The 20,581-nt window shown below is 42.7% G+C and overlaps 2 protein-coding genes across 3 annotated transcripts in view; both read left to right on the forward strand.

Annotated features, from left to right (window-relative positions):
- LOC118341322 (large neutral amino acids transporter small subunit 4-like) overlaps window positions 1–17,645 on the forward strand; it is a 32,174-nt gene extending 14,529 nt beyond the window's left edge. For both annotated transcript variants that reach the window (XM_035679547.1, XM_035679549.1), the window contains 9 exons: window positions 6,514–6,606; window positions 6,817–6,950; window positions 7,426–7,637; window positions 10,339–10,482; window positions 11,002–11,128; window positions 11,218–11,350; window positions 11,697–11,770; window positions 13,236–13,359; window positions 13,449–17,645. In XM_035679547.1, coding sequence (XP_035535440.1) covers window positions 6,514–6,606; window positions 6,817–6,950; window positions 7,426–7,637; window positions 10,339–10,482; window positions 11,002–11,128; window positions 11,218–11,350; window positions 11,697–11,770; window positions 13,236–13,359; window positions 13,449–13,610 — 1,203 coding nt within the window. In that variant the 3' untranslated portion in view covers window positions 13,611–17,645. The remainder of the gene's footprint in view (window positions 1–6,513; window positions 6,607–6,816; window positions 6,951–7,425; window positions 7,638–10,338; window positions 10,483–11,001; window positions 11,129–11,217; window positions 11,351–11,696; window positions 11,771–13,235; window positions 13,360–13,448) is intronic.
- A 937-nt stretch (window positions 17,646–18,582) lies between these two features.
- The window catches only part of LOC118341324 (phosphatidylinositol transfer protein alpha isoform-like), a 10,996-nt gene continuing 8,997 nt past the window's right edge, over window positions 18,583–20,581 (forward strand). The window contains exon 1 of the mRNA XM_035679553.1: window positions 18,583–18,806. Within this exon, the coding sequence (XP_035535446.1) occupies window positions 18,790–18,806 (17 nt within the window). The 5' untranslated portion in view covers window positions 18,583–18,789. The remainder of the gene's footprint in view (window positions 18,807–20,581) is intronic.

The following is a 20,581-nucleotide window of genomic DNA, read 5'->3' on the forward strand; positions in this document are numbered from 1 at the left end:
GTGTGTGTGTGTGTGTTTCAAGGTATGTGCAGGTCTTGAAAAGTTGTAAAAAGCATTGTTTTCTCAAAAAATGGCCGCTGGAGGCTGAGATACTCAAAATTATTTTGTATAATATTAAGGAATTCTAGGCCTTTTTGTCGGTCTTACATATAATACTGTGGCTGGTGTGATTGTAAAACAGGTGTTAAATTGCATTCAAGTTCTTAAACGTCTTAAATTTAGACAGAAACCCTGGTGTTGTGTGTGTGTGTGTGTAAGAGAGAGAAAGGTCAAGACAGAGTGAGTGCTGTTGTGTGGATGCGCTGCTGTGCTTCCCTCTCCCTGCCCTTTCCTGAACCACTGGGTTCATTACTGAGGAAAACAACTATTTAAAGAAACCTGTAACGTGAGTTACTGAAACCCCTCAGGTCAGGGTGACCCACCCGATTTGCCCAGTGCGTGTTAGTCATTTAGGATCAGAGCCAGGGATTTCTCCCATCCTCTCCTTCCACCACCTTTGTCTCTGCTCCTTTTCTTTCTATCTCCAATGAGCTCAAAGTGGGCTCATTCCCCACGTTCTCTGTTATTTCTTCTCGTTATCTACCGTAGCTTGACTTCCTCATTCCTCCTGTGGATGCACACTCAGCACTCAGTGTTCTGGAGACGGAAAACAGGGAGTGAAGCTGAGGAGAGGGGGCGGGTGGGTGGCCGGCAGGCGGGGTGGTTAATTCCCTCTCTGCTCTTCATTCCTCTGATTCTGTGCTTGTAAACAGCTTCATGTTACAGAGGAGCTTTCCCGCTCTCGGGAAATGTTCCCAAACAGACCCCATTCTACATACACATATGTACGTACACACCCACAAGCAGTCGTGAAGCTCCTCCTCTTGTTTTTCGTTTTGTTCAAGGCACGTGTTGGAGCCCCCTCTGTTTCTTGGGTTTGGTCTCAAAATCTAAAGCTCTGCTCGCTGCCCTAATCTACTTTCTGTCTGATGCCTAGTAATGTTTATTTCCTCTCTTCCCAATCATTGTATGTCTGTGTCACCAGACCATCTGGGAACACTCACTGATGGTCTGACTGATTCCCTGCGTGAAAGTCAACAAACTGGCCACTGATGTGGGTTTCAGTTGAGAAATCTAAGTGTTCATCACATTTTCCTCCACTAATGACTGAAACATGTGATTTCTTGTTAGGTGGGAAATTTATGAATTGCACACACAGTACTACTCAGTGAAGGGATGAGAGCTAAACAGGCGGTGAGATCAGTCTGTGGACTATTTTTTTTTACCGTGCTGGAGATGGCTGGGTGAGATGGAGGAAGTACAGTACATGCTCTGTTTACTGCACGTGACTGCATAAAATGAAGGGAGGGGAGATGTAGGGAGAAAAAAGACGAATGAATGCCAAAGGGTCAAAAGTTGCTCAGATATTTGAGATCCAAGCCAGCCAGCCAGCCAGCGGCAGTCGCTGCTATCAGGCACATGTGGATGTGGCTTTGTGCAGTGGTGTGAATTTCGGTTCCAGGTGTTTGCTGTAGCCAGGTCACAGGGTTTTCTGTGGAGCGACTGTAAATCCCTTCCAGACACAGAGGGGTCTTAGAGACATCTCCACCCCTCCAAGAACTTATTTCTAGTGGAAACACTTGAAGCACGTGTGCTTTTAAAAAAAAATGTAAGTCAGCTAGTTTCAGTCCAAAATATATCAAGCTCAGCCTTAAAAAATATTAGACTCCTAATGGGAGCGAGAAAAAGAAGACGTCAGGTCGATGGTGGTATGCAGTCTGGTGTTCGTCAGCCGGTGTTTGCTAATCTTACGGCCCACTTAGCTGCTCTTTATGATGGATGGAGTCTTATCCTGTGCGTCAGGACAGGACCGGTCAGAGCTGGTTCTCAATGGTCCTGCAGTTGAAGTTTCCACTTGCTGCAGCAAGCCCTCTTCCTCCTTTCATTTCTCTGTTCTTTCCTCTCGAACAGCTCTGTCCAGTTTCCTCTTTTTTTCCCCCACCACCTGACTTTAGGCTCAGCATGTTGTTTCACTCCCTAGGCCTCTTTGTCACCTCAGTTTCCATTTCAGTTTTCAACACTCAGCAAACACACTTATCCAGAATGACAAAACAAAGTGTAAAAATGCAGGATGGCCGAAAAAGTCTGCAGTAAGGCGGGGAAACTTCTAACTAAGCACGTATCTAAACTGGTTAGGGATAAGTTAGAGCTGAGTTCATTCACATAAAAGAGCAACATGAGAAGTTTAAGGTCCTCCAGGCTTATCTTATCTTGGCTGTTGAATACATTTTACAGACATTTCAGTACAATGGAGCAACACAGGCCTAGATGGTAGAAAAGGTATCAGTTTAGCCTGAAGCTTTTGCTGAAATATCAACAACAAGCAATTAAGTGGGTCAAATGGTGTATGGTGTACTCAGCCTTCATCTCCATCGTCTGCACTGATAACGTTCAGCACTTGCACCCAAACAAGCTCGAATCACAGCTGCACGGGCTTCAACGCGCCCATAAGGTTACTTGCAGAAAACATAATGCTTTACTGTATTGACAAGAGTCTGCAGCCATGATAGCAGCTCTGTGAGTTTCAGGCCCAGTGGTGCTTTGAGCTAAATGCTAATTGTCTGCATGCTATCGTGCTCACAATGTCAATGTTAACATAATGTTTAACAAGTGTAATGTTTACCATATTCAACGTCTTAGTTAGCCTGCTAACATTTGCTGATAAGCAGGTTGGGTAAGTAAGTTCAGTGGGTTTAACCTCCTCCAATGCTCTCTGTGAAGCCCCCTTTCAAAAACTGTTCTTTTATTGCCAATTCCAGGGACATTTAAAAGCACTTATGTTGTTCCTGGATAATTTGGCAGTGGTTCAAGAGCTCTTTTAAATGCCTCTAGCTAAAAAGGATTATTTTTCAAAGAAGACTTTTGTTTGAAATCCATGCTAAAGAGATTTTGACAGTTTGTAATTCTCTTGTTCGTTTCAGTTCAAGTTTGGCTTCCTGCACACACGCAAGTTATCCCATAGTCACGAACCAAATGTCATGCTGAGCCATGACAAACAGCGATTTATTAAATTTGGAGTTACCTGGAAACTGTTCAAACAAATCCCTGAAATACATATATCCACTTATTGATGAAAGAAAAATCTGCACCTGCACCTGCCTCTAACAGAACCCTGCCACCGAACCCTGATCTTTTATCTCCAGGTGACTTGCTCTGAAGCTAAAATAGACCTTTAGCCAAACACTGAACCCATCTGTGTGTGTACCCTGCTTCTATCTGCATGGTTACACTGTGACCACAGTGCTAACAAAAGAGCTATTCAAGGAAGAAGCAACAACAAAGTAGATGGTGGGCACTATTATTTTAAAGCAGTATCGACTGCTCTCAGTCTCTTCACTGCTTCCCCTGGAGATACTGATTGCTACATTTGTAATGCAGTTAAGATTAGGAGACTAGGATAAGTAATTAGGAGATTAGTAATGCCTGTTTTTAATGAGGTAGAAAGAGTAGGTGAGGGAACAAGGTCAAATGTACAAACAAACACTGGGAATGCCTCTAATTAGGAACTACCTAATCACATGTCGTACTTTGACAGCTGAGAAACACAGGCAATATATAGCTGGCAGGTTTTCCTCGGTCCAAAACATCACCTATGGGGTCAAACTTTAGTTTAGAACATTTGAGACATATTTCATGACAGTAACATTCATCATGTCTGTTATCTTGTGTTTGTGTACAGTTACTGTGCAGTAAGTTGCTTTCTGTGTGTCTGTTAGCACCTGAAGCCACAGCGGCCTCTTTGTCTGCTGCTGTTAAACAGTCACAAACTCACCTGTCTGCTTGACTGATGTGTTATTGACTGCAGCTACAAAAACACTGTTATCTGCTCCTCATCGAAACCTGACAGCTCCACCCAACAGCAACACACTCACTTTACGTCACGCTGCTGGACCCATTAATCCCTACTTCTTCTTTCATGGTTAACAGACCAACTGGTTTGTGACATGTTTTGGGGAAACAGTGGTCTCAGCAGCTGACTGTGACTCAGACCTAGTAACCCAGAGAAGCTCCCTGTGTGACGTAATCACTTTATTGCTAAGCATCACAAGGACTAGACACGGTTTTTACTCATGTTTGGGCTTGCTGCTGGTTTGAGCTTTTTCTCGCTCTCTCACTGTTTGCTCATGTGATATTGTTGTTTTCTCCCACTCGCCTGTGCGCTTGCAGAAATCATCGCCAGTGGCAACAGTGCTGCTTCCAAATGAACCTGTTCCCAGAGTGAATAAATAAGCCTGGGTGTATTAGTGGGGGAGACACCACGGAGGTGAATGAGGTTAGGGACTGACTCATCCACACTGCAGCAGCTTTATTGTATCTGCACTGAATCTAAATGTGAAACTGTTCATTTTAACAAGTGGCTTAGAGACTGTGTGAAAATGGTTAGGAGGTGAGTGTGGCTGAACCTAATGTTTCACTCTGTCTTCACACAGTAGAAGCCTATACATTCAGGACGAGAAAGAAACAAAATACCCAGACTTCAGTCCCTTCATCCCAAAGAAAAACAATACACTCCACCTTTTCATAGCCTCCCCCCTAATCATTTTCATGCAGTCCCTCGCTCCACAGCATACACAATTCTTTCCAAGACTTTCACTATTAATAGAGCTCTTGCAAAAAACGGGACATGAAAAATGGCCCGTCATCACAGGCTAGAGGATGAGGAAGTGTGGAAATCTGAACCTGTTGACTCTGCATGGCTATCACGGCCTTGATTCGTCATGACCACATCAAATCTGCTGAGCTGGGCACAAGCTGAGCTGGCCATTTGCGTCTCCTCTCCTCTACACCAACTGGGCCAAAGGTCACCCATCGTACCCCCGGTGTTGTCAGTCAGTCAGCCTCCTCCTGTAAAGTGTCATAACTGGATTCTTCTGGTTGAGCGCTGCTACAGAGAAACAGGACTGGAGGAATTCAGGGGCTCTTGTTGTTTTGGATGTCATGGCAAGGGCGTAGCAGCGTTTGTTGCTCACCTTTGGTCCAATTAATGCAGCGGGTGACGTCTGTCTGGGTTGAGAGGGTTCAAGCGACTGCCTAACAAGCTGTACCCCTGTGGTGAACACAGCGGCCGGATGGACGGGTGGACAGACAGATGAGGACAATAAGAGGGGAGTGCCGTTTTGCTATTTATGACCCATCATTTTCAACTCCCTGCCCCCCACTCTTGCACTGCTGTCGACTTGGAATATGATTTCCTCTCCTCTATGTTAAAGCTATATATTCTCCAGATGGCATACATTAAACATCACACTGACAGAGACAATAAATCTCTAAGCCACATGTTGCTTTCATACACAGTTGCTATTTTTCCGTCTGTTTTTGACTTCTTGAAGAAGGCTGTTTACAGTTTGAAGCTGCCTAGTTAAGAACAGCCTGTGCTCTTGTCTCAAGTTGAGGGCTGAGCGTCATTATGCAGGACAGGCATTTCTGCCTCTGCTCCTCTTCAAATGCAGCAACAAACAGTACAGACTGTACTTTGCGCCTGTCAAGGGAGTCAGTAGTCAATAATGTAACACGCAGTGGTGGAATCTTAGTGGGTGCAATTTTCTTTTCGAGATCTTTTTGTAGGTTTTAGTGGATCGTAGTAAAGGAAAATATGTCAACAAACCCAGTATGCTCTCCACAGAGTGAAATTCACTAATTGATCTGCTGTAATTAACTGAATCCGATTATAGATAAGATGTGGGCTTGCAGAAGCTTGACTGCTCTCAGATAGCAATCAGGCTTTCAGCTGGGTCCCTTTGATACGTGTTCAAAAGGTTTAAAGTCAGACTGTGTAACTTTTACTGAACAACAACCATTGTTGTGCAATGCAAACGTCACATAACAGTTGTATAGAGAGTGAAGAGTTACACATTCAGCAAACATGCTCATTAATGTCTGTTACACAGGAACCTAAAGGTCTAAATCTGGCTAACATTAGCCACCAAGTGAAGCCGTAACCTCAGTGTACAGAATTGAGCAAAGGTGCATTTTATTGCTTATGATTTCAACTTGATTTCAAGTGGTATGTCCACATATAGTCATATATATATATATATATATATATATATACTACACATACAATATATATACACCTCTATATACATAGTCTTGCTTTAAATCAAAAGGACATTTGTTTTTTAATAATACAGTGCAGTGTGCAGTGGCTGTGTAACTTTTTGGGGATTTAAAAATAAAACCCCTCTTTGTCCCATTAATGAAGTGCTGATGCCTCACTCTCCAGAAAGCTTTATTCTCTTCTTCTACAGTGAGATTCAGGATCTGTGCTTTTGCATATTGTGTTAGCAAGCGTGTAATTAATTTTTCTCCTGTTAACCCCAGGCTAAAATGTTAATCATATTCAGATGTTATAATGGGGTCGAGATCGAGATCTCCTGCTGTGTTTTAAATGAATCTCGTCTTTATGTGTGTTTATTTGAACGTTAGTTGTGTTTACATTAGTAACCTAATCTGTTCTTCCTGCTCTCTCCATAGCTCCCCAACATGTTTGGAGACCTGAGGTCGACCTTCATCGCCCTGATGATTGGATCCTATGCCTCCTCTGCTGTCACTTTCCCCGGCATCAAGGTAACATTTGATTTGTGCTGTCAGTTATATCACCCAATTCTTGATTTATCTAAAAATATTTATTAAATTGTCCTCATCCATCACATACACATTGCCCCTAAAAGGCGATGCTCTAACAGGAATTTAAAAAGAATAACACTGCCACCACAGAATGGGATATTGATTCTCCATTATCATTTGTCTGTTTGGGTGCCGTCTGGCTGCCTGTAGGTGATCTATGATCTGGGTGCCACCTTCATCACCATCCTGATGGTTTGGGCCGCCTGCGCCTGCCTCGTCTTCTTCAACTGCTTCGTCAACTGGCCTCTGGAGCCCTTCCCCGGCCCAGAGGACATGGACTTCACGTAAGACAGATGGACACAGTCACTCTCGTTCACAAAGGCATACTGTATAAGCATTTCTGTAGCCTCCAGCTATCGTTGTTAAGCAGCCATTGTAATTCTATTAGCTAACCTTATACCTGCTGTGAATGGGTTCTAACTGAGCTCTGAGATCACTGCATTACACCGTATCCATGTACAAGGCCGCATAGACATGCATGCTCACACACTCATGTACTGTAAATCCCTGTGTAATGCAGTGGAGGCCGAGTGAGCCATAAGACAGGAAAGACCATAAAACCAGATGATCAGCCGGCTGTGCTCTGGATCATCTGGATCCTTTGTTTCCTACAGTCTTTTTCCTCTCTTTCTCTACTGACATTTTTTCCCTTCTTTCTTGTCTTCCTCCTCCTCCTCCTTTGACTCCTTTCATTTAAAAGTTTTCAGTGCTCTGTATTTTGTGCTCACAATCACCTTTCACCTTCTCCTCCTCCTTCAGGGTGAAGATCAAGTTCAGCTGGCTGGGCTTTGACCACAAAATCACAGGGAAGCAGTTTTACAGGCAGGTGACCACTGTGGGGCGCCGTCTCAGTGTTGGTAACTCCATAAAGCAGCAGCACCAGCCGCCCAAAGACCTGGCCACGCAGGAGGCCAACAAACTGTGCCTGTCCACCGTCGACCTGGAGGTGAAGTGCCAGGCCAAGGAGGAAAGTAAGTCTGAAACAAAAGAGATCTAACTTCCTGTAATGTTAATGAGGTAGTAGTGAGAGTAAAATCAGAAAGTTTAATCAAATGCCTTGTTTGGAGGATTTCTGGTGCTGCCCTTTCTCTGTACGAGCCCATTCACAGCTTTTTTTCAAGTGGCTTTTGTTGCCATCTGATCATCAAAACTGGAATCCCTAACACGCTGAGAAAACGTCACTGCTGTCTGCGTGTCTGTGAGAGAGAGGAAATCCAAATGGTGAAGCAGAGCTGATTTTCAAAGTCACAGACAAGTTGACATGAGTGCTCCTTGTGCTCAAATGATCCAGTCTTAAGCAGTTTTCCCTTTGCCAACTTATGAATATTCATCTGAGCATCTCAAGAGCCAGTCAGCTGGTTGAATGAACTGCTCTGTGTGCCAGATTGTCTGAACGCTCCATGATGGACAAAGGCTCTCCAGACAACAGTCCATCCCACAGTGCTGGGGAGGAAAAGGGATATGAGCACTTTATACAGGGTCTCCATTGAGAACTATGGCTTTTCTCTTACGTACATGTTTGTAAGATTATGAGTTTCACAACTGGAGCTTGGCAACGTGGTTGACATAATTCAGTATTATTAAAGTCCAGTGTGTAACATATAGGATTATCTATTGTAAGAAATGGAATATAATATTCAAAGGTATGTTATTCATTAGTGTATAATCAGCTGAATATAGGAATTGTTGTGTTTTTGTTACCTTAGAATGAGCTGTTATCTACAGACACCTTCCATGGAGTCCGCCATGTTGAACCACCATATAGTACAACAGCCAAGATTGGACAAACCAAACACTGGCTGTAGATAGGGCTTTTATTGTTTTCCATTAGTTTTTCTTCATTCATTAGTTGTCTTCAACACCATGCGTTTTACTACTGCTCAGATATAGAACATAATTCCAAAATACCCAGAAGTATTCCCTCTCAGCTTTGAAACACTGCAGGACCTGACCTACATCTGTACACAACAATTAGGCACCTGTTACATCAACGGTTACCCTTAAATACCCCTTTACCTCTGCCCTACATCCACACTAAGCTAACCTCTGTTACCCCTACACCTCCAGGCCTCCTCAGGTGCTCCTGTCTCTTCGACACCGGGGTCAGAGACTCCCAGTGGGGGAGACTCTTTGGTACCAAACGGACCGTGGAATTGGTTCGGACCCTGTTCCTAGAAAAGCTGCTCAGCAGGTGCAAGGCGCACTGGTAGGGAGCCCTAGAGAAGCATTGTTGTGGTTTGAAGGCCAAGCATCAGCCGGGTGTGTCTGTTACTGTGTGTGTGTTTCGAGTGCAGTCAGGGTGCCCATGGTTGGATTCATAACAGCTGGACATGTTCCATCTGTCAGGAGCTTTAAAGAGGCCCATATAAAACACTCGCACACAAACCTGTTTCCCCTCTAATTCCTGTCTAATTGAATGGCAGCTGTGAAGGTTGGAGAACATTTACTTATTGTTTCTCCTGCTATCTGAAAGGCCTGATTTGAATTTGAACAGATGTTGTTTTTTATTATATTATCAGCAACAAACACAAATCATGTAGTTGCACTGAAACACAGTGTACTAGTTTGGTATGTAAACTTAAAGATCCCCACGTCATGTATTAAGACATACAAATATAGGCTTCACTGTAAAGTCCATTCTCAGTGGATGTGCCCTGGTGGCTTCAGGTTTTACATCAACACTGTACAAGTTGTATACTGAACCAGGACTGACTTCCTGACTATTTGTGATGTCACAATTCATGCTAGTAGGCCCACCCCTTAAAATCAGATGTTCAATGAGCACAGAGAAACTTTCCACTTCCAGCAGATGAATGTGAAAACATCCTTCTAGTGGTCAAACTGCACATACAGCATTTTGCGTGAAGGGGGGGCGGTGCTGTTCATGAGCTTAGATTTTTCTGTCAAAATAAAACATGGAACGTGTTGGAAAAAGTGCTCATAAAACGTTATAATACCTTGCAAGCATGACCTGGCTGGCAGCGAGCAATTCCCTTCATTAAGCCTTGGATGGATACCTGTTGTTCTGGGTAATAAACCCATCTGCTCCATCTGTGCACTGACAATTAATTGGTTTGTCCAGTGCTTCACCATATGGGCAGTTGTGTCCAATTTCCATTTATATTCACAACTTTGATTAATGATCAACTTCTCCAAGAACTCACGCTTCTTTGAATCCCCCCATTTCACTCAAGTAGGATAAGACGTGTTGCCCTGGCACCCGGAGGCCAGTGGGAATATTTAGATCACTATCTCTTTCCTCTGTTTTACCAGCAGACTTACCCGGAAGCACTTTGGTGTAGGTTTCCAGCATGAAAAGAGATTAGAAAGTGAAAAGAGGCAGAAAATCTTGTGTAGGAACAGTCATGTTTGGGCTTGTTGGCATCTATGAAATTTCACTGCGGCTGCTGCTTTAACTGCAGTCTATAGAGGCTTAAAATAGATTGTATAGGTGTTGAGATGCTGTGACTGGCAGAAAAAATCTGCAGACAAACCTGGAAATATAGATATTTTGTACTAATGAAAAATGGGTCGTCCATGGCTGTATGGATGGCTGTCGGCCTGTTGGTCGGTCCACCGCTTTGATCCGGACTTAAATATCTTAACCATTTGATTTTGATGTGTTTGCAAACTGATCTGATCTAACCCCGACTTCTTTTATTTCCTCTGCAGCTCAGTCCTTCATGAAGAGTATCTTCAGTCCCATTTTCATGCTGAGCCTCATCACCATGTGTGTGACCCAGCTGCGCCTCATCTTCTACATGGGAGCCATGAACACCATCCTGGAGTCCCTGACAGAGGGAGACCTCAGCAAAGGTGCGTGTCGCTGCTAGAAAACACAGATTGTGTTCTGATAACAGCTTTACCTTACACATCTGACCACAGAAATGTAACTGTGTTGGAGGGGATGTTCACGGCTTCTCAAGACTGTTTGTATCTTCTCTTGCTGCTCTCTGACACCTAACAATTTTCTCTCAGCTGCTTCCTGCTCAGATAAACCAGCCGTGTTGCTTGTTGATAACGCTGCTCTGTCTTTCCCTTTTCCGTTTGTCTCTCTTGCTCTTTCTCTTTTTCTGTCATGCTGGCTTCATGCTGCTGTTGCAGTGGAGAAGATGCAAGTGGGTAAGAGACCTGAGGCTACACTTACAAAGATCTAACCACCTACACTCTTCAGCCATTCTCCTCACCTGTCTGTCACACTTTGTGTTTGCTTGTTTCTGCGTGCATCACCCTCTGAACCTTTCATACTGTTAACTGTTCATTCCATGCTCAAAACTGCTCAAAACAGCATAAAACATAGCAGTAACAGTGTCTGTACTGTCGTTTGTGTCTCAGTGAGTGTCTACACGTCCATCTTTGGCGTGCTGCAGCTTCTGTGTCTGGTCACCTCTCCTGTGATTGGCTACGTCATGGACTGGAAGCTCAAAGACTGCGAGGATGACAATGACAAGAGCACCAAGAGGTGAGGGTGCACACAGAAACACACACACAGAAAGAAAGAAAAGAAGAATAGAAAGCAGAAGCTGACTTTATTTTATTCTGTTGCATTAGGGAGCCTGGTCAGCCCCGACCCCCCGACAAACAGATTCAGAAGATCGTCAACGCCACCAGAGCCTTTATCTTCACCAATCTACTCTTGGTTGGCTTTGGATTCACCTGCATCGTCCCTAACCTGCCCCTCCAGGTACACAAACACACACACACACACACGGACAGAGAAATATTTTATGTCTTTAAAGCTTTTCTGGGGTACACATTTCCTAGCATGTGCTGCTGAAGTAGAGAGAGTTCACACTGCAGAGACTGAGAGATGAACACAATGTTCAAATGCTCACATGGCAATGCAGCGCCTGATTCTTATCAGTGCTTCAGTGACACCTACTGGACAAAAGAGTCATTGCATGTTATTTACTACATTCTGAATCTCATTTATCAAAGATGAAAGCCATTTTCTCAGTCAGCTGTGTGATCTGACCTGGTGTTTAATGAAAAATGTATCTTTATCCCCCCACTTCTCTCCTCCTCTTCAGATTCTGTCCTTTATCTTGCACACTATTGTCAGAGGCTTCATCCACTCTGCAGTCGGAGGCCTCTATGCTGCTGTGTAAGTGTGTGACATGTTCAAAAGACAATGGCATAACAATACACAATGGAACACAAAATCCTACTGTATAGTGCCATTATACCATAGAATATACCATTTACTACATATACTACATGGCCAAAATGTATGTATGTGGAAAGACAGACATTACACCCATTTGTAGGGATGAATATTGACACGTCATCAGTATTGGCTGATAAAGTCTTTGAAATTGAAATAAAAGCAAAGTTGCTATTTGAAATGATTGGCAGCTGTGAAGGAGCCAAAAATTATTCAGCACAACAAATTCAATTCCCCATTTTAAGAGCCGTCATCCTGATCATTACGATGAGTTTGTGAAGAACAAAGAGAAACAGGCATCAGCATGAAACACCTGCAGTAGTTTTCTAATTGCTCAGTGAATGTGCACGTTTTGAAAAGAAAAAAATCCACTGCAGGAGAGTGTTGATGTTCTCTGCAGTTAGGTGGAAAATCAGCATTGACAATAGGCCACAATCAGTTGGAAAATATGGGCATATCAGATGGAGACAAAAATCCAAGATTGTGCTTCCCTACCCATATGTGAACATCTCTTTCCAAAAACACAAGCTTTAATCTGCAGCTATAGCAGCTTCCACCCCTCAGAGAGGACTCTACAAGATTTAGGAACCTGATTGCAGGACTGATCCGAATCCAGGGTCTATGGATAGAGGGTGTATGCTGTACAGATTCTGAAGACAAATTCAGGCTAATTTATGATTTGTGATATAAATGCAATTGACTTAACTTGACTACAATGACAAAAAAAGAAAATACACATACAAAGTCATAGAAATGTTGGTCAATTCATACAAACAAACATATGTGTTACATATGTATTACAGACATACCAACCTGCATACTGTACATACATAAATATAAACACCTACCCCAGTTAAATAAGGTTAGAAATAAGCCTATTGATTAAACTATTTTTTAAACATAAAGATTTTAAAGATTCTGAGTTCATCAGGCAGGTTGTTCCAGAGCAGAGGCACGGTTTAATCTTACACCTTGACATGGAAACAGCCCCAGGCCTGATGACCTCGGACTGCTTGCGGGTTGATATGGCCAATCTTACATTGTCATGTAAATAGACTTGGAAAATTTGGCCAATTGACTGCAGCTGAAAATGGCACATTTTCACAAAGAAATGCTAAAAAAGCATGTTCTTTGTCAGTAAATACATAAAAGGGGCCTTCCCTAAACTGTTGCCACAATGTTGGAAGCCCATTACTGCCTGAAAAATAATGACTTGTTCCAGCGTTAAGATTTCAGGCTCTGGTCCAAACCACGAATAACAGCCTACAAAAAAGGTTTCCACATACTGAAGGCCATGTAATATATTTAAAGTTTGAATTGGATTGGCTTCAGTTTGAATTGAACCTTATCAAACCCAGAGTACCACCTAGAAACCTGTTTAAGACTTGCTGTTTGTCCCGTGCAGGTACCCGTCCTCTCAGTTTGGAAGCCTGACAGGCATGCAGTCTCTGATCAGCGCCCTATTCGCCCTGCTCCAACAGCCTCTCTTCATGGCCATGGTTGGACCCCTGGAGGGAGACCCTCTATGGGTAAGATGACACAAATATATGGACACTGTAGGAAATATTTAAACAACACATTACACATTACGTTGGTCTGACCCTTATGTCGTCTTCAGGTAAACGTGGGCCTTTTGGGAGTGAGCTTGCTGGGATTCTGCCTGCCTTTGTACCTGCTGTGCCACAGCCGCCACCTCCAGCGCCTCAGAGACGAGCGCGATGAGGACCCAAAGATCTACGTCAAGATCAACAATGGCAGCAAGCCCGAGGCCTTTGTCTAGACCGGGAGGAAAAACAGAGAGAAGGATGATCTTTTTAAAAATCGAGGAGATGACGAGCTACGCTAAAAAGAGAAAGACAGAGAAAAAGAAAAGAGAGGGAGGGGAGAGCGGTGAAAGTGATACATTCCTTCACCCTGTCCTCCCTGACGCTACAGCGACTCTCTCAGTTCATCCCCTCACATTCCCCTCAAACACGCTTTTACTCAAACCATTTTCCTGCCAATCAGATGTGGTCAAACACGACAGCACACTACTGTGACACCCAGTTTCACCCTCTCTGATACTATACACTGTGAGAAACCTGACACCACACAGCACAGCCACACACATACGCCCTATGGAGAGCTCCCTCTCCCTCAACTGCATCTCTGAACTGAGGAGAAAACAGACTGATGGGAGAAAGAAGACTTTTTGTGTCTACCCAAATGACTCCTCTACACATCTTTTCTTCACTCTTGTTCATTTTTACACACGTTACTGACTGGTTTAGCTTCGGCCAGTCCTACTTGGAAAAAATAGAAGAAGAAGATGATGCCAGCCAATGGAAATCCACTAAGGAGATTGTGGAGGAGACAACTGTAAAAAAAAAAAAAAAAAAAAAAAAAAAAAAAACCTCAGTGACAGTATTGTGCTTTTTAAAGTCACCTAGCACAAACCAACTGCTGTGTAGTGAGTGCGTACAGTGGTAACCATGACAACCTTTGCTCTCTGATTAGCCCAGGTTTGTCTTGTTTTGAGGACTTCCACATGAGAAAAAGTCAAAAAAGTGGCACCCTTGGTCGTGGCATCTCTGCTTCCTCTTGATGTTGAGGGCATTAACCGAATAAGAGTCCACAGACAGCAGTATTGGTAGCAGTTCAGATTGAAACACATAGTATGAATTACGGTGGCTTTTTAATCAGCACAGAAAACACTGCAGCATCTCTGTGTGTGTGTGTTAGATAATGCAGTGTGAAAAAAGCTGGCTAGATGAAACTACACTGCATGATGCCTGATGGTCCTACATTGCTGTGTCACTCACTAGTGCAGGAAGACACACTCAACTTGCCATGTCGGTCTGTTTATTGTGTGCTCATGAATTTCTTTTGTGTGTTTGGAATATATAATAATCTGTTGTTCATCAAATGTATTTACTTGCAATATGATCGCAGATGTGTTGTTGAATCTTTGTTCCCTATACATGATCTGACGACGTGGAGGAGAAGATGTTTTTAGAGTAGGTAAGCGGGACAAAGATATGGTGTGTTTTTTTAAAGGTGGGAGTGGCGCAGAGGTGGAGCCTCTATGTTGCTCTACTCACTGCACACAGTCTCGGTTTCGTTGTAGCAATAAGTGCTTCTGTGAGGTGCTGGGCATCCTGTTGACACACAATCACATGCAGACAGGCAAACATATACATTTTATGGACTGTATTTCTAAAACAAAAAGGTGCTAGTTGAATTACAAAAACTTTTTTTTTTGTGCATTTTTTCTTTTTTTCTTCTATTAAATTACTCACAATAGCTGTTTCTCTATTGACACAGTGGATTCCAAAGACCCAGTCAGGTTACCATTTCTACTGGCGACTTTGCTTGTGGTTTCTTATCCATTTTGTGGTAATTCTGCACTGTAACACAAAGTGCAACAACAGCAGCATCTCTGGGAAACTTGAATTCACCTCTTACAGACATAAAGGGAGATTTGCTTGAAGGCAGCAGGCTGATGAGGACGCATTCCTCCAGGTTCTGAGAAAAAGTGATGAGACTGAACACAGACAATGAAGAGTCATAGCAGAAGCAGAGCGTGTAGAGAGTGATGCAGGTGATAACTGCTGTTTGATTTGGCCTGCTGTCTTCAGATGCCATACAGAAAAGCTCCTCAGATATTTCCTGCCTGGCAGTAACTCACAGAGGCACTTCCAAAGACAGCCATGACCCTCAGAGTGCCTCTCTATGTGTACAGATGATGGGAGGAGTGGATCCAGGCAGGATGTGGCGCACCCAGTCCCTCTCTCTCCCCCTATCTACCCATCCACCTATCACTTTCATCCATCCATCCGTCCGCAAACAGGTCCTGAAATGTTTACCAATGCCAGGTGACAGAGCTGAGAGACAAGCCTCCGCTGCCATCAGATGCTCCCAGTGAATGACTTAGTGAGAAATGAATGGCACACGATGCACTTTAGAACCTCTAGAAATGGACCTCAGTCATGCATTTGCCTGCTCACACTGTATCGTACACGCAGTGCATGGCTGCTCGCTGGTGGTGCATAATGCAGAGAATGTATACTCAGAGCTTCAGATGTAGATTTTTAATTCAGAACATGGGAACGGAAAGATGCTGTTATTTTTTATACTCACAGAAAGAAAAATTATCGCTTCATATGTTCAATATATCGCCTTTATTTGCATGGACAGTGTGGCGGAGGCTGTCTCTCAGCTCTTTCATAAGCGTTGGACATAACTGTAGGCATGTACATCCTCACTAAACTGCAGGGTTTCTGTAAAGGAGAATTTTATGGAGTAAAATTGGTGCAGAAATGATTTAACTGTGTTTCGTTAGATGACAAATGTGAAGAAATGTGAAGAAGTGTAGTGAAGTGTACATTTGTAATTAAAACGATTGCATAGAAAGCTCCAATTAAATGTTATCTAATACACACCTGGCAGACATCTGTGTAGGAAAATTAAATCATGCAGAAGAAAGTAATAAGTCCCCACACGATGCCAGCACTCATTTACTTAAAACTTGACAGTTTTTGGTTATTTGTTAGACATCAAAGTCTATGACCAAAACTTTGGATTTTAAATCAACTTAAAGAGATAGTTAGTGTGCAGGAACTCATTACATTCTATTGCATTTCTTTATCTAAGCATTCACATTACTGTATCTCTGAAGTGCAAATCGTGTGTAACAAAAACAGATATCAGTCCATACATCCAATTTTCACCACTTCTACCAGGTCTGGGTTGTCTGGGTCCGGGTAGGAACAGGGTTAGTAAGGTCTGCCTGGGGCAGAGCTGGATGTCTTTATTATCTTTATTAGTACGTTGCAGATACAAAGCCCACACAGATTGTGCACTGTTATTCTTTAAAAGCTGCGTGGGGGGAATTCTCCTATACAATGCCAGTTTTGTACTTAAGAGATGCAACAATAACAATTTGTGCATAGAAATGTGCAAATGTATTTGCGATGTAGAAATCTTTAATCACAAGTTCACTGTTTCTTTTCACTTCACAAAACCATATTCACATTTGCCTTTCTAAAAAAACACGTGTAACTAATTTAACTCCATAGAGTGTATCTCGTAGCATGCTGCTGTGTAACTCTTCCTGTGGTTTGACGTGATGTTCTGACAGGCTGCAGGTACAGATACACTCTGACGCAGTACTTCAGCTCTATGAATGTGGGTGATGATGGACATTGATTTTTCATTTGCCTGGTAACCCATCCTGAACTCACTCTGGGGCTGAATATGAAATCAGCCCACTCGCAGACTGTTTTCCTTCAGTCTGTGAATTGAAGATGTGATAGTGGAGTGTATGAGTGATGAGTTACCAGGTGAACTCCTCATTCCCTCAGAATGGGAAACTAATCAGCACTTTCCTTCACTGCCGTACCTTAAACGACTGTCCTCCATGCCATCACCTCCCCGCTCTCACCCCAACCTCCTAGGATAGGGATTCTACAGTAGTTTGGTTTATTGATTGATGTACTGATGGATTGTTTGCTCAGAAGATGAATCCTAGTGTGTTTTTATGACAGGAAGTGGGGATTTCAGCTGGAACACAGACACCTTGTTTCTCTCCCCTGGCATGTACCTTTTGTATTTTTTCTACCTACCATGCTCCAGTTTAGTTTTGTTGTCTTCGATTAAGCTTTTTTTCCCCACTGATGTTTACGAGAATGTGTATTTTCATGGTCTTATATTGTATATTTGGTTCTCTTTTGTCTTGTACCGCAGTATAGCCATTGTCATTGACATTTTAAGTCATGTCAACTGAAAGAAAAAAGACAGATCAATATATGAAGCAAAATAAACACAATAATTTTTATATATGTCTCTATTATTTCACACTTCTGTGATCTCGTAATACTTTTCCAGAGCAGCAGGGGTCAGACTCTCACTGGAACGCTGACACTCGTGATATGTGGGGACAAGTACAAGAGAAGTGATACATAAAACAGCTTTGTAGGCAAACCTGTTGGGCGACAGCAAACACAGTTTCCTCAGCTTTGTTTAAATCACAGAGGAACATCCTGAGTGGTCTCAAACTGTCTCAGTTGACTCATAGACAGGTTGAACCAGAGCTGACATTTTCTGCCCATACTGGTTTGACCACACTGTGGCGTTCACACACACACACACACACACACACACACTGTTCAGTAGCCTACTCCACCCAGATGTGCACCTACTGATGCTCATTGAGCTGTAAATATTCAGTGGTAACCGAAAGTGTGGGTAATCTTGTTGTCTCCATCAGTTTGATGCCACATACAATAACTTCTGCCAGCCTCAGGAGGATCTTTGTGCATCAGAATCACTTTTACTGGGCAGGTATGTAAACACATACAAATAATTTGACTCTGGTTTGACATTGCTCCCAATTTACACACACAAAATAGCATAAAGAAACACAAAAATAACAAACATAAACAACAACAATAACGTGTAGATTTTTACCCACATGAGGTAGGAGGATATGGCAGTATATAATGAGTCAGGTGATCTTAAAAATGCTGTACACCCAGCAGGTACATGTTGGTGCTTAAAGTCGAATCACCATGCGTTTGATGATCATGAATATTATTATTATTATAGCAGCTATAATAGCAGTAGTATAATAAATACAAGAGAATATGAGCGTACAGGATAGTGATTAAAATGTATGGGTATGGTGTATGGGTACTGACACTCACATAGAGTCATAATCCCGACATAAAGTTCATACTGATGAGACTTGATAATATCTACCGGCTGCACGTGAACGCAACACGAAGTTACCTGAAACTAAAGGTGGGTGTCTCCTCCTCTCTCGACGCCGCGCCCCTTCACACTCTCACGGCATCATCCAGGAAGAAAGCCCGGAGTGGAAACCGTCGAGCGGTGAATGAACGGCTGCAGTCAGCTATAAAGAGGATTTTCAGGAGTTCCCACTCTCATATAACTGCTGTTTGGACGGAGGCACAGTCAACATGCTGATTAAAGAATAGTGAGTATCTTTACTTTTGTCAGAAGAGAAAGCTGGCACTATCGCTGCGCTGGTCGATAAAACTTTTCTTAAATTATTAACCATTGTATCGGAAAAGAAGCCGAGATAAGACTTTCAAAATAAGCTAGCTAAACTGCGGTGTTTTGCACATTTGCTGTGTCTCTGAGTCTCAGCACTTAGCTTGGTTGAGTGGTTTGGACTGCCAGAACTCTATAAACATTGATATGAATTTAAAGTTTATTTGGTTGTGTTAGCAAAAGTACATAACTACTTACTAGGTGGATTATTATGACAACTAGAGTAATTTCGGCACAGATAGGTTGAGCTGTATTTGAACCAGCGGTGTAGCTCCACTAAACGTTTAGGTTTGGTTGCCGCTGCTTGCTACCGAACTAGGTTTAATAACTTGCTGACTTTACACTGTAAATTGGTAGGGAGAGGGAGGCTGTGGGGGCGGCGACACAACATTCAAAGTTTCATGTCCATTGAATTAATTTGTTTTTCAGGTATTTATATATGCCGAAATGGAGAATTGCCTTCAATTGTTCAGAAGATATAATAATTTACATTTCATAAGGCATGCCCGTGAGTTTAATAGTAAAGCCGTGTAGAATTGGCAAATGTTTGAACAGAGTTTTGAACATCAGGGCTCAGGAACCTTGAATTTTATTTACATAGCCAGATATCACTAATTTGATTGAAAGGAAGAGTGACCCTTCTACATTTTTGTAAGTCAGGCAGTTTTATGACTGTCATATGCACATCATTGCTAGAACAACATTCAGTAGCATGCATGTCATCTGACCATGGTGCAAAGTACATTCAAAGGCTCGCCCATGTCAAATTATTATGCTTAGGATGATCAGTCCATGCATCAAAATGTGCTTCTCCTAAAATAAGATAAATTGACCCTTTTTCATGAGACATTGTGGCCAGAACTTGTGAACGGTGCAGTGTTTCTGTGTATGAGTGCAGGAAAATGTATATCTTTTTCATCGCACCAGCCAGCTCATACCTGGAAGGCTCCTCTTTCACTCTGATCTGTTCTAATGAAATATTCAGGTCCTGCTAGACTGGCAACAGGTGGCGATTAATTGGCTATTGTATCAAGGCCCACTAGGATAGACAGAGCACACACAGACAGACAGACGCATGCAGGGTTTCCACTAACGTTCCTGACTTATTTGCTCTCTCACATTGGCAGTCTTGATTGCAGGTTTATAATTTCCTCTTCCTGTTCTCGAAGTTCCTATGATAGTGGAATACTAGAAGGGAACTAACTTACTTCCCAGCGCTATCACTATAAATCAGTCTTCAAAGCAGCGCTCTGACTGACTCATGGTTTCAGACATTAGTAGTGTTATTAGGTCCGAACTGACATGTCTATGTTGCCTAACAGTCACCCACTGATTCATTTCTACTGGAGTTACACTGTAACATTGTGTTTCCCATTTCACATATTTTTTTATTATGTGTGATGAAATCAAACCTGCACCCTCTAAACTTAAGGTGCAGGTGTGTCCACAGCTCTGGTAGGTTAAAGGAGTAACCTCACATGTGAAGTTCAGTTGACTCGTCACAAGCAGTACTCCCTAGCCTGTGAAAACAGCAGTATAATGTCTGTTACTCTGGAGGGAGCTCAGCAAAGTAAAAAAATATGAAATAATGATGAATAATGAAAAGACACCATTGAGTTTGAGCATTATGGGAAATGTACACTGCTTGAACCAGACGAGGGACTAAAATTGAGGATGTCTCTGCGTCTGCCCATTCAG

This window comes from Morone saxatilis, unplaced genomic scaffold (genome assembly GCF_004916995.1).
Source record: "Morone saxatilis isolate NCDOM2014 unplaced genomic scaffold, NCSU_SB_2.0 Contig8, whole genome shotgun sequence".
In the NCBI taxonomy this organism is placed as follows: Eukaryota; Metazoa; Chordata; class Actinopteri; family Moronidae; genus Morone; species Morone saxatilis.